At 33.9% G+C, this 16,767-nt stretch overlaps 2 protein-coding genes across 4 annotated transcripts; one reads left to right on the plus strand and one right to left on the minus strand.

Annotated features, from left to right (window-relative positions):
- Window positions 1-653: 653 nt before the first annotated feature.
- LOC111800921 (suppressor of mec-8 and unc-52 protein homolog 2) lies at window positions 654-6,240 on the minus strand. Its single transcript, XM_087125851.1, has 11 exons — window positions 6,050-6,240; window positions 5,774-5,911; window positions 5,610-5,659; window positions 4,788-4,902; window positions 4,403-4,451; window positions 4,195-4,284; window positions 3,276-3,344; window positions 3,047-3,170; window positions 2,147-2,502; window positions 1,341-1,724; window positions 654-1,168 (listed from the first exon to the last, which is right to left on the minus strand). Exons 1-11 carry the CDS (start codon window positions 6,094-6,096, stop codon window positions 905-907), a joined length of 1,686 nt encoding a protein of 561 aa, XP_086981977.1. The 5' UTR covers window positions 6,097-6,240; the 3' UTR covers window positions 654-904.
- A 4,071-nt stretch (window positions 6,241-10,311) lies between these two features.
- On the plus strand, window positions 10,312-14,001 carry LOC111801190 (myosin-binding protein 7). Of its 3 annotated transcripts, none has more exons than XR_002816095.2 (5): window positions 10,312-10,810; window positions 10,975-12,568; window positions 12,730-12,776; window positions 13,303-13,455; window positions 13,739-14,001. XR_002816095.2 is itself a non-coding variant. In XM_023685194.2 (5 exons), exons 2-4 carry the CDS (start codon window positions 11,189-11,191, stop codon window positions 13,400-13,402), a joined length of 1,527 nt encoding a protein of 508 aa, XP_023540962.1. In that variant the 5' UTR covers window positions 10,312-10,810; window positions 10,975-11,188; the 3' UTR covers window positions 13,403-13,451; window positions 13,739-14,001. The 3 variants fall into 3 exon arrangements, 2 of the variants coding, with proteins under 2 accessions (XP_023540962.1, XP_023540961.1); XM_023685194.2 differs by having other exon boundaries at window positions 13,303-13,451; XM_023685193.2 differs by lacking the exon at window positions 13,739-14,001 and having other exon boundaries at window positions 13,303-13,619.
- The last annotated feature ends 2,766 nt before the right edge of the window (window positions 14,002-16,767 follow it).

Here is a 16,767-nt window from a genome sequence, read left to right on the forward strand (position 1 = left end):
TTGTCAACTTCTCCTTACTCGATAGTTATATGCTGTAAGCTGTTGTTGTTGCCTTTTTGCTTCTCTCAAATCTTTCTTTCAAAACTCTATTTCGAAATCTCTCTGCCCCCGTTTTTTAAAACTTTCTTCTTGAATTGGGATCAAAGGCTCGAGCATACGTCGCTTGACCATAGGCGATGCAAGAATGAATTGACTTAACTCACTTTTTGCTGGGGAGTGAGTGTCGCGATCAAAAGTGCGATTGACACTTGACCCTTTGAAACTTATACTACCATTAAAGTTGAACAATGGTTAGTTTGAAGATGCTATAATCGTTACAATCCTATTCATATCATTAACAAGTTTATTTGAGTCAAAATCCTCGATAATCAACTAGTTAGAAAAATTATTAAAGGAAGAAATAGGAAAAATAAGAAAGTATTTGACTATAAATTGAAGTGGAGAGAACAAAAGAACAGTAAGTGATGAGATGTTGATAAACGATTTTTTTGTTCATACGCCGTAAGAATATTTGTTTAAAAATAATATCAAAACGATATTTGAAAGTTCGAGAGAGTATCTTTTTAACATTTTTTTTTAGTCGAAAGATATTATTCGTAAGATGAGAGTTTACGTCCCAGTTGAATTGAAATGAAAGGCTAACGACAACCCGATAAACTAATAGTATTACTACCTCCATTGAAAATAAGCAAGGGGTGATGACCTTTCTTGGATTCTAAATGTTATTTAATACATAAACTCTAAACTAATATGACAAAATTCCCCATTGAATACAGAAAACTATAAAATGAGAACACATTTTATGCAAATCTTGCGTTTTTATGAAGTGATGGAAAGTTAAAAAGAAAAAAAAAAAAGAAAAAAAAAAAAAGAATACAAACCTTTCCATCTATTGCCAATCAACTCAAACTCTGATCTTCTTTCCTGGTTGTATATCATCGTCATCTTCATTCATTTCCTTCTCCATTTTCTTTTTTGCCAGTATCTTGTTGATCTTGTGAAGTTCATTGTTGATCTTCTGGTCCTTGTTTTGTTTTCGCGTCTTTCGACCGTCTTGCATCTTCACACCAAACTGGAACGCTGCCTTTGGCATGGCTTCCTTCTGCTCGTTGTACTTCGCCCACTCCTCCTCTGTCTCGAAGTCCCATCGATGAAGTCGGCCCTTTGCCTACAACAATGAACTTCAAAATCAATACTCAAATCCCAGTTCGTTAAACCGATTTGGACTCGTATCAAAGACAGAAATCAGAAAGGATTTCGTATATGAGAACGTCATCAAATTCAAACTTCAAAGAACCATGTGTTTTCAAAGAAAGATCTTGATGGTGATAAGAAAATACCCGGCCTCCCATGTCCATTTTTGATAAGTCATCTTCGTCGTCACTGTCCACAATTTCACGGTTATATTCTTGATATCCAGGGTAACATTCAGAATAACTGTCCGATATAAAGTTCGGATCCTTCTCTCGTGCATCTCTCTCTCTCAGTTGTTGTAGTCGCTGATCGTCTCTCTTGAACACGGAGCCTAAGCCCCTATCTTTCTCTTCTTGAGTCATGAGACGGGGATCCTGTGCAATGTTTGCTCCTGTTTGCATATCATACGCTTGCATGTTGAGCTGAAGGTACTGTTCAGAATAAGCCAGTTGATCAGAATACTGGTAGTCCTGCCACTCTCCTTGGTAGCCAGCAGGAAACGCCTGAGGTTGCATCACCCCATATCCATTCTGCAACATCAATGAACTAAGATAAGAAACAGAGATGGTTAAAAAGAAAAAAAAAACGTTAGAATAACAAATTAGGTTCCTACGGTTTGAAAAAAGTTAGAATCTAATCAAAATTTAAAATTTTGTTTCTATGGTTCGATAAAATCTTATAAATAGTCTCTACCATTAGAAGCCCCTAAGAGATTGTGTACGTGGCATGACTTCCAACCGTAAGAACTATTTATGAGGTTTTACCAAATCTTAGAAATGAAATCAAACTAAATTCTAATTTATGACCAAATTTGTAATTTTTTTTAATAAAAATAATAATAAAGGTTCAAGCAGCATGCTAATGACTCTGGATTGTAAATACAAGTTTCTGCCTGCAATTTGAAAAACAATAGCTAATCTTCAGGTTGCGCAAGCAAAAAAGATCAACTTACTGCTTCTTGCCATTCCTGAGGTGGTCCAGAGGGCGGGACGGGGCCATAAACTGGTTCTGAGAAATAACTAGGTTTCTCCTTATTTCGAGGAGATTCTTCCATGTCTTCTGAAAGAGGACTCTGGCTCAGGTCCTTACCAGGGACAGCATAATCAACGCCATCACCTACAAAAATATCATCCTCTTCTACTCTTGCAACGACTGGCCCTTGCTTCTCCTTTAAAACTATTTGATTTTTCTTGAGAGGGGGTGGAGGGGGCAATATCTCTCTTTCAGTTTGCTTCTTTGGCACGCCAGAATCAAGTGTTGATGGCTTGTTGTTTCCAACATATTCATTAGCAATAGCTGAAATCTTAGCTGCAAAGAAAATAAAAAAGGAATGGTGAATTAAAAAAGTAAAAATAAAAAATGAGATATTAAAAGGATCCCAATTGCTTGATGAAAACTTGAAACATCATATCAAACAAATGTTCAATGAATGAAGAGAATATTGAGGTGGAGTTCTTAAAGTAAAAGCGCAAATTGATCCGTTCATAAATTCTCAGACATTACATTGCAATTTAGGCATTCAAAGAAGAAAAACATGTGCCTAATAATTAAATGCTGGAACTTGTACAAAAGTTTAACCACCACCTGCCAATACATGCAGTAGAACTGGGACACAAGACTCCTCAAGTACGACAATCGAATCTTTTCTTCTTCACGCATAATACCGTTAATAACAAACCTACTCAGGCATGAGAGAAACTGTACTACAATAATTATGCTTCCTATAATATTTATAGAAAGAAGAGGAGTGACACATTGAAGTGGCAGCTTTCTTCCCTATCCTTTCATGTTACTCTTGCGGACTTTATTTTTAATTAATGGAAAATGAAAAAAAAAAGTAAGAGCCAACTACCTTTAACATCTTTATCCTTCTTTTTCTTCTTCAAAACTTTTCCTGAGGATCCGAGACGAAGATATGACATGATTTTAGCAATTCGATCTAGTACAGAACCATCAACATTGACTGTAACCATTTCCTGCCGCAGGAGATCGATGATGAAAATCAGATAGGTTGTACAAGACTTCAGAGGAAATGATGAAAGGAAAGAAAGATTTCACCAAGAGATCAAGAAAAAATGAACCTCTGGAACTGGACAGTCAGCTTTACTTCTATGCAAGGTCGTTGGAATATCGTGAGAATACCCACCCTCCTGTGAATAAGATGCGCATATAGTAAACTTCAGTAAGGATGTCACGAGCAAGGGAGATAATAAAGTTCACTGGATTAAATGACTGACTTATGCCACTTCCCCCAAATAAGGATCATCCTCTCCGAAGAGCAACCACCACCTTTTTTTTCTTTTCTTTTTTTTTTTCTTTTTTTAATATTTGATGAAGTGTATGGTTGAAATCCAGTAATATAAAACAGACCAAAATTTAGATCCAATAGTGTTCAAAGTTTGGAAGACAAACACCTACTAATCAACAATGAAGCTATCAAAGACACCACATTTTACTGATAAGATTATATTTTTAAAAAATAATTTATAAAGGCAATTACACTCTTGTTAGTGCAATCTGAAAATTACATTGCTCCATCTAAATTGGTATCAAACACTCGTATGGTTCACTTGTCTAATTTTACCTATGTGCACCAACTCTATTAAACAGAAGGGTAAAATGAGGCCAGAAAATAAAGTACATGAGTGCTTTAAACCAGTTCTAAAGAAGAAAGAGGCTAGCGTATTTTGAGGGGTACAATTTGTAGTTGCCTTCAAAAATCAAATTACATGATGAAAGGCAACTATTCCATCCATATGATCACGCTATATATCATGCATGTAAAAATAGAAGAAACAATTGCCCATTTAATTATAAATGAAAGTTAAAGCAATCTGAGCACACTTTGACCTCAATTCAACGAACAAAAGTGTGGGTAAAATCCAATGAAAACACTGCTACTTCTAAAATGAGCCCCAGATGACATGGATGGAGGAATGTGATAAATCTGTCGGTCAGCTTTATTTAAACTAAACGACATAAAAGAAAAACGTTGATTACCATGTTAAAAATAAATGTTGTTCTACCAGGAAGGAATGTCTCATTTGACTTAATAACTGTCTGGGGCTTGACGATCCATTTGTATACTGACTGAAATACAGAAGAATAAGCACAAAGAGTTAGCACAAACAACCCACAGAAGCATATAACCATAACTTGAATAAAACCCTATTCGCGAAACTTTAATGTTAAGAAAAATAAAATACACCTTTGCTGTTGCAGTCCGAAACAAAATTTGTTGGTCTTCCTTGAGTGTACTGCAATATCAGCATTCAGCAGATTGTTATGTCATTATAGTAAAAGAAGAAAGACTGTTGAAAAAACATCATCGAACATTATTGTCCACAATGAATAGATAATCGGAACAAACCCACCACTTATTTTGTTTTGCACTTCATTCTAATAGTAAGTTTTAACATAAATAAGCAAATTATCAACTCCTTAATCTTTTAAATATTAAACTCAAGAAAGGGTATGATACAAAATAGAGAACTATTCACAAAAGCAACTGAGATATTGCGACAAGTGTTATCCTGTTCTTTCACTATATTTGACAAAAATAAACATCGAGATAAATGGATGGCATCAGTTACCTAGCCTTTCCTTCAGTATCACCACCAGCGTCTGGCTTCTTGTCAATCTCACTTCTTACTTTATTGAGCAAGGCATAATCCAAACCTTTCACCAAATGGGTATGCTCAACGTCCCCTGTATCGAAGCAGCTCAACACATTAGTATAATAATCATAATAACAACAACAACAAAGCAATAATAATAATAATGACTTGGAAATGTCTCATGATTCCAACCATAACAGCTATCGAGATTAGCAGAATTCGAGCAACACACAACACATAATTTATGATAGAGAACTTCTTCGAAAGACACTAGACCAGCAAGGAGAAAAAACAGGCAACCAAAGACCTATCTATATTTTTCCCAGAATGAAACAATCAAAGACCAGCAAAAAGTGAGGACCAGAATGAAACAATCGAAGACTTTCCCAGTTCAAACATATCCACTCAAATTTCAATAAATTGCAAAGGGAGAATAGGTCCTAATTATAAAAATTCTTTTTCCTTAGGTCATTAACATAGGGGTGGGTATTCTAACCTCTAACCAGTTGAAGATATATGCCTAGACCAGTTGAGATATGCTTAAGTTGGCTAAATATATAAACCCAAATTTGAACTAATTGCAAAGAGAGAATAGTTCCTAATTTAAATAAAAAATAATAATAAATAAATAAATAAATCATCAACAACTCTTAGCTGAGGATATATGCATAGACCAATTAACCTATGTTAAGATTGGCTAAATACATGCACCCGAATTTTAATTAATTGCAAAGGGAGAATAGTTCCTAATTTTACATAGTTCAAAAGGAAAAACTATATCTTTCTATAGGCACGAACCTCCAAGGTACTTGCTCTTCTCAATGGATAACTTGTGTGCATCAGCCGCTCTGAAAAAAGACAAAGTAATATTAACAAAATGAACATAGAAAATGAAGAAGAAAATACTTAAAAACAAACTAAAAAGAAAATTGCATTCAGCAAATGGAGGCAGCAGGTCTAACCGAATGTCCACAGTCCCAGGAGGGGCAACAGCATGAAAACCCAGCTCGGTGGATTCATAATCAGGATTCTGATCTTCTCTTCGCTCTTTAGCTCGGTCTCTGTATTTAGGAGTTTCTGGTTCTTCTGTTTTCTCCTCCCTGTAAAGTATCCAACAAAATAAGAGACGCAAAGAACATTGCCCTAAAACTTCTCACAAATTTTTTGCTGGAACAAAGTATAGAACGGAAAAATCCAACAAAACAATAGAAATCGCATTATATTGGAGCTATACTTACTTGTTACGAGCAAATTTATCCTTGTAATGCTTTTTTGCGGAAGACATTTACGGCAATTCCGAGATTATAATCTCCAACTGGAACAAAGAGTATGTTCAAACTCGGGAAGACGAAGCTAGGGCTCGCAAATTCCCAAATTTTGAAGCTGCTGTGTTTTAAATTTCTTCCGATCAGTGAAATTTGGGGGTGTTTTCGCGGATAGGAACCAACGGATAGGCATTATCTAAAAATTAGAGGCTAAATTGGTAATTTTATATCAAATAACTCGAGAACTTGATCCACACGGGCTAACGAACCCGAATCATCGGGGACTAGCCCGCTTCCCATTACTCGACGAGGGAAATTGAATTGGGTTGAATTTTTTTTTAAATAAAAAATTCGGGCCAGTTCACAAATTAACGTTTTTTTTTTATCGAATAAACTCGACGAACCTAAAAATAAGATTACAATCCAAGACTATCTTAAACTATTTTTTAGATTATTATAAATATTAGAGGGGAAGATGACCAAAACATGCCACTGAAATACTCTACTGAGACAAAGATGGGCTGTCAATAACGTAGAAGGAGGTAGGATGGGTAGTTGGTCAGATCTAGTATGGATCGTACATGGACGGTAGTTGGAGTCGGCGGCTCTCTTAGGGTTCCCTCATCTGGGATCCCTGGGGAAGAGGATCAAGTTGGCCCTTACGAACAACTTGATGCACTATCTCCCTTCAACCCTTTGAGCGAAATGCGGCAAAAGGAAGGAAAATTCATGGACCGACCCCATCGTCTCCACCCATAGAAAATTTTACGTCTGTAACCGATATTAGTGATATATTGTTACTTGTGAAGGTTTGATATTTATCGGATTTTTATTATTAATGTAATATTATTGTGAACCAATATGATTTTTTAAAACAATTTTAAAAAAATACTCGGTAACCCAACCCAACTTAAAAAAGAGAGATGGGTTGAGTTATGAACTCTATTCAAATTGTTCACGTCAGTGACCTAGGTTGGTCCAAAAGATCTTCCTAATCCAATCCGCGTACACATCTATTTATTATTTATTGATCATCGTATTCTTTTAACATTTTAAAATTTTATTATATAGTAAACAATAAATAAATAAATAAATAAATATATCTTAGAAACCAAATTTCTTAATTATACTAAAATATATATTATTAATAATAAAATTGAGGAGGAGGACACGTCAGAAGCCCAAACCCATACCCAATTCCAACACAACAAATTTGTTGGGCCTATTTTTGTCTACGTGGAGGCCCATTAACCACTGAGGAGCTATTTATTTTGAAAATGTTTATTCGAGTATTTAATAATTATTTGATGGTGGTTTGAAAGTTTTTTCTATTATGTAAATTATTTATTTTGAAAATATTTATTCGTATTTTTCTTTTTGTCTGTTTTAATTTTTTATTTTATTTTAAAATATTTATTTTAATTATTTTCTCTAAAAAGGTAACGATTTAAATCTTTATTCTCTTTGTTTGAGTCACAATTAAAACATTACTTTAAATAACTTTGGGTGAATATTTAAAAATATACTAAATAAATGACTTTCTTTTAAGTATATAGACGTGGACTGAAGTGATCCATAAATCAAATTATTATTATTATTTAAATAAAATAAAATAAATTGAACCCAAATTTAGAAATTACATGGTCCAAATAAATTTACATTTTTTAAAAGGAAAATAATATTTTTTAAATCTTAAATTATTTAAAATTTCAAAATATTAGCTTTAGAAAGTTAATTATAATATATATATATATATATATATATATATATATATATATATATATATATATATATATATATTTAAAATCCAAAAGGAAAGAAAATAAGAACATATATTCCCAGCCAAATATCAGCTGGTCGTTGTTCTGTCAAAAGCTGCAAAGAGAAATCATCTCTGTCCCCACAAATTGCTTTATTTTTTTTTAATATATAAATTAATGAAAATATCTTTAAATTTTACATTTTAACTCCATTTTTGAATACTTCAAAACTTAAATTTTTTTAGTATCATTAATTTAAAAAAAAAAAAAAAACTTAAATAATTTTAAAAAATACGATTGAGTTTTCAAAAATTTTAAAAAAATTTAATTTTTTTTTAAAATTCAAAAATAATTTTACCGTTAGTACCATGTTAAAAAAATACTCCTGAACTTTCAAAATTAACGTTAAAAAATTTGGATATAATATATGAGATAACAAATTCATATATTAATGATAATTATTGTTTGAACATTTTATGAGTATTTTTTAAATGAAAAATAAAATTTATGATATTTTTATTAATTTAGTTTTTTTATATATATATATTTTAAATACTTTTTTTTAATAAAAAAAAATAGTTTAAAATAATTAAACAATGCATTGTAATTAATTGAGTTTTCAAATTATTAAAGGTACTAAAGTTTGTGGGACATCCAAAAAATAAAATTTCAAATTTAAATTTTATAATTAATTGTGGGCCATTCATAAAATGCCATCCATAATATTGAAAATAAAAAATGACAAAATTCAAATAACAATATAAAATAAAATAATTTCACCATAATTTCTCCATAATTTACTAATTATTAAGATTTTTTAAGGCAAAAGCAGTAATAATATCTCAATACTAATTACATAATAATTTCAATTAAGTTTTATTACATATTAATTTCAATTAAGTTTTGTAATAATACAATAAATAATAAAAATTCGTAGCTCCATTTTTCGTCAAAATTAACATATAATCTAATTATTAATTTAGAAAAAAAGTAAAATAAGTATAAAAATGACGGTTTCTTAATAACTTTCTAAACCGAGCAAACTGTATCAATTTGTATATGTTCATAGTTTATTGGTCACGTTTTTTTAACGGGAAGTCTTAACGTAAAATTTTAAATAATTTTTGTTTAATTTTATTAAATTGAGAACTATATATTAAATTTATTTGACATAATTTTGACTTGGTCAAAGTCAAAGATGAAAAATGGTGGCCAAGTAATTATAAACATGGCTACCATATTGATGACAATTAGTATATAATTTTAAAAAAATTAAATTATAACTATTTTCAATTAATTTGAAAAGAAAAATATTTTTTTTTTTAATATTTAATATTTAATATTTATTTTTTAATACTACATTTAATAAATTCGATCCGTGGATCAAGATACATCCTTAACCGAGGCTACTAATCAATTGAGACATAATTAGGTTAACACGTCGGATCATTTTTTAAAATATCACATTAAGATTGTAACACGAGAGTTGAAACCCTAAACTTGTAAGGGAGATCACTACTATTGAAGTTCAATTCTCGATCAAGTCTATTGCTAACATAGTGTTCGAGGTGATTCATTTTGTTAGCTTCAATCTTCTCCTTCGAATGTAATATATGTTGTAGACGCTAAAAACTAAGTTCGAGTTGATGTAGAACGAGGGCTAAGATTGGATTACTCACGTTTCTCTCGAATACTCTTAAAGGGTATAGGATCACACGTAAGAGTTTGTTTCTTTGCCACGAGGTGGGCAACAGGTCTTCCGTCGTGTCCTCTTTCTTTAGGTAGATTATCTAGTCGTTCTTTGTACTGGGTCAAAGGCAACCAATGTCGGAATTTCATCTCTTAACCTAATTCAAATTCGAACTCGCACACTATTCTCGGGCATTGAGATCAAGTGACAAATTGTAAGCTTACGCTTAAGATCGATAATAACAACTAATTAAATAAGTTTATCTAAAGTATCACGTACACAACAACATTAATCCAAAAAGATTACATAGAATCGCTATTTAATGAACGAATTTGTTATTATCCTTAAAAAACAAAAAAAGAATATTGTCGGTCAAAATCAACGAACCGAATGGATATATCAAGGAAGTCAAAATCTTCAACGATTAGAAAAAAAAAAAAAAATCCCATAATTACCTAAAAAAAAATTTAATTTAAAAAATTTTAAAAAATTGGAAATGGGATTTATAGTATATGTGCATTTTATCAACCTCCTAAACTTATTGAATTTACAAATAAACCCTTAATAATATTAAAAAAATTAAAAAAAATTGTTGTAATTAAGAACTATAATATTAATTTTTAAAACGTGAAAATTATAGAGAAAATAAAAAATGGAAAATGGTAATTTTGTAAAATTGAGAAATGAAGGGGGTAAGATAGTAAAATGGAATTTGCAATTATCTTAAAAAGAAAATTAGAAAAAGGAAAATCATAATTGAAATGACGAGGAAATTAGTTGGTAAAAAAAGATCGCTCCGACAAACGAACCTCCAACGGATCGGCGATTCACTTAGAAATCTAACGGTCCATCTCGCTTTCTTTCTCTCTCTCTCGCTCGTTTCTCTCCCATTCTCTCTGCTCAGAGCTTTTTCCCTCTCTCTCTCTCTCTCTATCTTTCATCAACAATATCGCAGAAATCGAGAAATCCGAATGAAAGAGACCTGATACGACAAAGAATTCATTTAATTTAGGGTTTCCAAATCTCTCTTATTCTCTTCCCCTCCAAATTCTGTTTCCCTCCAAGAAAGCTTTCCCCTATTTGTTGTTCCCCTCTGTTCTTAATTTTTTTTTTTTTTCGGGGTATAAGCTTGATTTTTTGATTTGAAGAAGTGGGGGAAGGTTTTCTTAATCTGAGTTTCTTCAGATTTTGTTTGGGGGAATTGGAATTTTCGCGGGAAAATACCAATAGTTTGTGATTCTCAATTCTTTCCACGCCTTCTCGGGTCGTTTAAGCTCCTTCAAGGTATGATTTCGTTGTATTTCGTATTATGGAAATGATTTTTTGAAACGGAAGGAGAAAGAGGATATGAATGTTCGTCGTTTTCTCTGGTTTTTGATCTAGATTGTTGTATTGGTATGAAGATTTGTTGTTATTAAGTTCTGATTTCATTTCATTTTCCTTATTAGGTAGTTCTGTTCTCTGTGTTTCTGATCTCGGAGGAAGAAGACCTGATTTTAGGAGGGGAGAGAATTAAATACAGAAATCCATAATTCAAGAGAGTGGATTTGTGAATTTCATTACCGGGTCCTGTTATCTTGTTTGGATTTATCCTTAGTTGTAGAATCACATTGTGTTGCATTTCATATACAATTTGATTAGAGTTTGAATGCACATTGGTTTATGGATTTCAAGGCACCTCCATCTTCATTGGAAATTGTAAAAAGCAGTAATTTCCCCTGCAGTTGTTCATTGTCCACTGGGCCATCCACTACTTGGATTCGATCTGTTAAAAGGAAGTATGAAGAATCGGATTCTTTTAGCCCACTTGCTATTGTTGGGTTGGATAATTTTTCTGTCATACGGGTACATATTGAGAATGAATGTAACGCTTTGCGGGAGATGGCTAATAATCAGAAACAAACAATTCAGGATTTGTATATTGAACTCGAAGAGGAGAGGAATGCTTCTTCCTCAGCTGCTAATGAGGCAATGTCAATGATATTGAGATTGCAAAGGGAGAAGGCAGAGATCCAGATGGAGGCTCGACAATTCAAACGCTTCGCCGAAGAGAAGATGGCACATGATCTACAGGAGCTTGCAGCAGTTGAGGACTTGTTATATAAAAGAGAGCAAGTTATTCAATCCCTCACTTGTGAGGTACAAGCATATAAACATAGAATGATGAGCTATGGGCTAACGGAAGCCGAGGCTGATGGCGAGAGGGTTCAGCAGAATAGTAGCCAGAATACCGTGGAATACGAGGCACAATGCGAATCTCCGATGTATGATTACCCTCCCTTACGATGCAGCTTAAACGAGGCTCAAGGTCCTTTTGATCATGATAATGATATTGCTGATATTGAGAAATATGCGTTTGGTGAGACCCCGCGTACTCGAGATCACGTCATGGATTTGGAAAATAGGATCAGCCAATTGGAGAGAAGTTCTAGCTACAATCACCTAGATCCTGACTTCTCTTGTACTAATAACGTTTTGGAGAAGGTAATAGTGGGACAATCTCCAAGGAGGCCAAGACATTTGAAGAAGTTTTCCACTGATTCTAGTTTCTCCATGGGTATGCCCCAAGTGAATGATTCTCCAAGATATACATCATCAAGCTTCAAGAAGGAATATGTCTCACAGAGTGAGGACTTCTCCAATTTGAGAAAAATGGATAATGCATCAGAACTTGGAGATGACATGAGTGATAGAGTTTATACCATTGACTCTATTCACAATGGAGCTACATACAATGGTTTTCACGAGCCCAAACCGTCGGTTGGCATTTACGATGACTATATAACCACGCCGAGAGGGTCGCTAAATCAGGTAGATTTTGGGGACCCTGAAATCAGAAAACTTTATTTGAGGCTTCAGGTTCTTGAAGCAGACAGAGAATCAATGAAACAAGCAATTATTTCAATGCGAACTGATAAGGCCCAAATGGTGTTACTGAAAGAAATAGCTCAACATCTATTCAAGGAGATGTCACCAGATAAGCAAGTAGTTGTGAAGAAGCCATCCGTTGTGTCGAGCTTTTCTTTCATGGCGGTTTGTAAGGTGATTTTGCTGTGTTTCTGATGTTCCCATGAAACCTTTTTTGATCATTTGAACCATGACATGCTTGTTGAATGCTGCCTTCATTGTGGATTATGAATGATTGCTAGCTTTATCTTTTGCTCATACTTTGTCTAATTCTCTTCCACGTTTTGTGACCGCAGTGTATCGTATCCTTCGTTTTATGGAAAAGAAAAGCTCGTCGAAGCAAGTACGTAGCTTCTTGCCATAATGTTCTTGATTTTCGTCCTATATTTACTTGAATTCTGTCTATGCGTTCCAATTATCTATTTATCTGTGCATGGAGGTGGACTGTGGAGATAGTGTTCCTTGTTTGCATTGCTATATTAATTAGATTACTATCAAACCAATGTTTGATCCGTAGAAGATAGCAATTGTGATATCCCATATCAGTTGGAGAGGAGAATGAAACACTCCTTATAAGGATGTGGAAACCTCTCCCTAGTAAAAACGTTTTAAAACCGTGAGGCTGGCGGCGATACGTAACGGGTCAAAGCGGATAATATCTGCTAGTAGTGGACTTGGGCTGTTACAGCAATGTTGTGGGAAATCTCTAGTTCGAAAAGATTACAAGTGAACCCAAACATTTTTATAAACATATCATTCTATTTTTGCATTCCATGTCCTCCCAGCATGTGAAAGTGCGTTCGGGTTTATGAGAGTTTGTGATAGTAATGTTCCAACCTCCATTATTCATATCTCTTATGGGACTGCAGGTACTTGTTTGGGTTGTCAAACAGTGCTGGCTTGCTAATGCTTCTCGAACAGGGTCCGGACACGAGACAGTGGAGATGTCTTGCAAGCACACAAGTTTAGTACCGCTCACCTGATGTTCATATCCAATCAAACCCGACGTCCCGAATATGTGTGTATGTCCAGTGAATACGATTTCTCTTTTGGCTTCTCTTTTTTTGGATTCATTGTGTAGTGGCAGAAAGGGGTAGCGTGCGAGTCATTCGTTTATTTGATTGTTCGAGGATTGATTATACTTGACTGGTTGATCCGTAGAACACAGATATGATATATATATATATATATATATATATATATATATATATATATATATATATATAGGAATGCTTTACTCGTATTGTTTCGACGAACTCTGCTCGAGGAACGTAACGTCTGATAGCCCTCTCCTGTATATTTCAGATTGAAGAATGATTTATAGCCAGTCGAATGCACAATGGCTGCCTTTGCTTTAACATCAAATCTCTCAAGTCTTTTCTCCTTTCCTGTGGCCTCTAATCGTTGTTCTTTCATGGTGTTGTGATAGTATATGCACCATCTCTATCAATTTAAAATCTTTTATTTGAGAGGAGAGGGTTTGCAGAATTGTGAGTGGTGCTTGTATTCAGAGCTCTGACCATATTTCAAAACCGTTTAATATATACTTTTGGGTCATTGAGATTTAAGTTAAGTTTAGTTTCTATTCGGTATCTGAATTTTTTAAATCTTCGTACTATGAGACTTTATAAGTTTATATATTTTTAAAAAGGGATTATTTCGGCCTCTACCAATAATTTATGTTCATTCGGAAGTGGTATGGCTTATTTGTTGTCCACGAGTTTGATGTAAGGACGTGTTGATCTAGGATCGAAGCTTTTGAACTTCTTATGAGCCATTGATATTTGTAAACTTCAAGACACTTGAGGCTAAATTTGCCATTGTGCTACATGAGTCAGTTTTTATAAATGATTTGGACATAACTTGTGGGATCCCACATCAGTTGGAGAGGTGAAGCATTCTTATAAGGGTGTGAAAATCTCTTTCTAGCAGACACGTTTTAGAAACGTGTCTCCTATGGAGAGGAGAATGAATCTCTCTCTAGGAGACACGTTTTAGAAACGTGTCTCCTATGGAGAGGAGAATGAAGCATTCTTATGAGGGTGTGAAAATCTTTTCCAAGTATGAAACATTCCTATAAGGGTGTGAAAATCTTTTACTAGCAGACACATTTTAAAAACGTGTCTAGAGATGAGAATGAAGCATTCCTATACGGGTGTGAAAATCTTTCCTTAGCAGACACGTTTTTAAAACGTGTCTCCTATGAAGAGGAGAATGAAGCATTCCTATAAGGGTGTGAAAATCTTTCCTTAATAGACACGTTTTAACTATAGAGAGGAGAATGACCCATTCCTACAAAGGTTTGAAAATCTCTCCCTACTAACACGATTTAAAATCGTGAGGTTGGTGATGATACATAACAACAGATTGTGAGGTTGATGACGATACATAACAGACCAAAATGGATAATATACAGATTGTGAGGTTGATGACGATACATAACAGACCAAAATGGATTAAAATCGTGAGGTTGGTGATGATACATAACAACAGATTGTGAGGTTGATGACGATACATAACAGACCAAAATGGATAATATACAGATTAGAGATTATTTCATAAATTTCATCGTATATTAGCCCAAGAGAATCACAAAACTGATCTTCCTTGCCAAACAATTGCGAATCATCAATGAAAAACCGCCGGAGAACGGCGGACGCTACGACGGAATGTAATTGCAGGCCGATACACATTCCTCATCAGGATGACCGGCAATCATTCCAGTAGCAGAAAAGGACGCCGCAACGACGGCGACGGACGATCCGTTTCCAGTGAGACGTTGAACGAAGCTTTTGAACTCCTCAGGACGGACATGGATAATCTTCGGCGATCTAAGGTAAACGATTACAGGATCGCGTCGATTCGGAATCGGACGCAGATTCGTCGTTGTCGATTTCTTGAAAATCTTCGTGGAGGATTTGTTCACCGTCAATGGCGGTGGCCTTGGACCTCGAAGTCGCAGTGGCAATTGATTCCTGGCGGCGGAGTTCATCGTTGTTCTGCAATTACAAGCTAGGGCTTGGAAATTTGGTACGATTTCTTCTCCTTCTCGGTTTTGCAGTCTTGAATTAGGAACAAAATAGATTGGAGTTTATATAACACGATGAACTATGAATGAATCTTGTCTCTTTTTCTGGAATTCAATTAAAAAATTATTTTAGTACCAATTCAATTTCTGTTTGGTTGCTTGCTTAGATTATTTGGTCACTTTTACAAATTTCTAGATAAATGAAGAACAGGATGAATTTGAGTATGAATCTATTCATTATGCAATAAATATACCACTCATTTGTTGGCTAATTCAACTTCAAAGTGTTCGGAATCACACGACTAATTAATTATGAGTTTATGATTAAAGAATACTATTAACTCCTCCCTACTTAAGGTTATATACTCTGAACTATTGTTATTTCTCTCTTGCTTGCTTAGCTTATATAACGTCTCTTTCCGAAATCTCTCTTTCGAAAATTTCTCTCCGCCCTCGTTTTCTAAAATCTTCTCTTAAAACCGAGGCTAGAGGCTCGAGCATACGTCGCTTGGCCGTAGGCGACGCAATAACGAATTGACTTAGCTCACTTGTCGTTGGAAAGTGAGTGTCGCACAATCGCAAGTCCTCTTTCATCAAAAGTGTTATTGTGACAAGTGGTATCTCTATTGGTATAAGGCCTTTTGGGGAAGCACAGAGCAAAACCCGCAAAACCCACGAGAGTTTATACTCAAAGTGGACAATATCATACAATTGTAAAGAGTCGTGTTCATCTAACACAAAGTTCTATATTAGAGATTAAAATTATGCTCGGTATAAAGGGTTGTGATTTCGATGAGCTCCGCTACACGAAGCATTAGTGGCCCAACCCTAGACACTACAAGATCCTCCGAGTATCAATTTTCAAGATTTGAATTTTTAATTTTATGTTTAATAAGTAATTAACTCCGTTAATTAAATGATCATGTCTTTAAATGCGGGAACATAAAATTAATTCTTAAATAATATGGATAGTGTGCTATGACCAAATATATAAAATTTTAAAAACTTAATTAATAGACTTCACAAACTTAGCTCATTATTTATTTTATAAAATGAATATCAATCAAGAACACTATGAACATTGATAATATCTATAATGTCAGTGTCATTTTGATAAATTCAACCAAATCATAGAACTTACGCATTAGATTTAATTCCATTAATTCGAATTATAACTTAAATTATCGACTAGAATTAAAATTTCAACATTTAAACATTAGAAAATAAAAAATAATCAAATTTCAATTAGATATTTGAAAAAATCAAGGTTGATTGAATTATTATTATTATTTAAAACTAATATCCT

This window comes from Cucurbita pepo, chromosome 8 (assembly GCF_057944985.1).
Source record: "Cucurbita pepo subsp. pepo isolate OVF chromosome 8, ASM5794498v1, whole genome shotgun sequence".
In the NCBI taxonomy this organism is placed as follows: domain Eukaryota; kingdom Viridiplantae; phylum Streptophyta; class Magnoliopsida; order Cucurbitales; family Cucurbitaceae; genus Cucurbita; species Cucurbita pepo.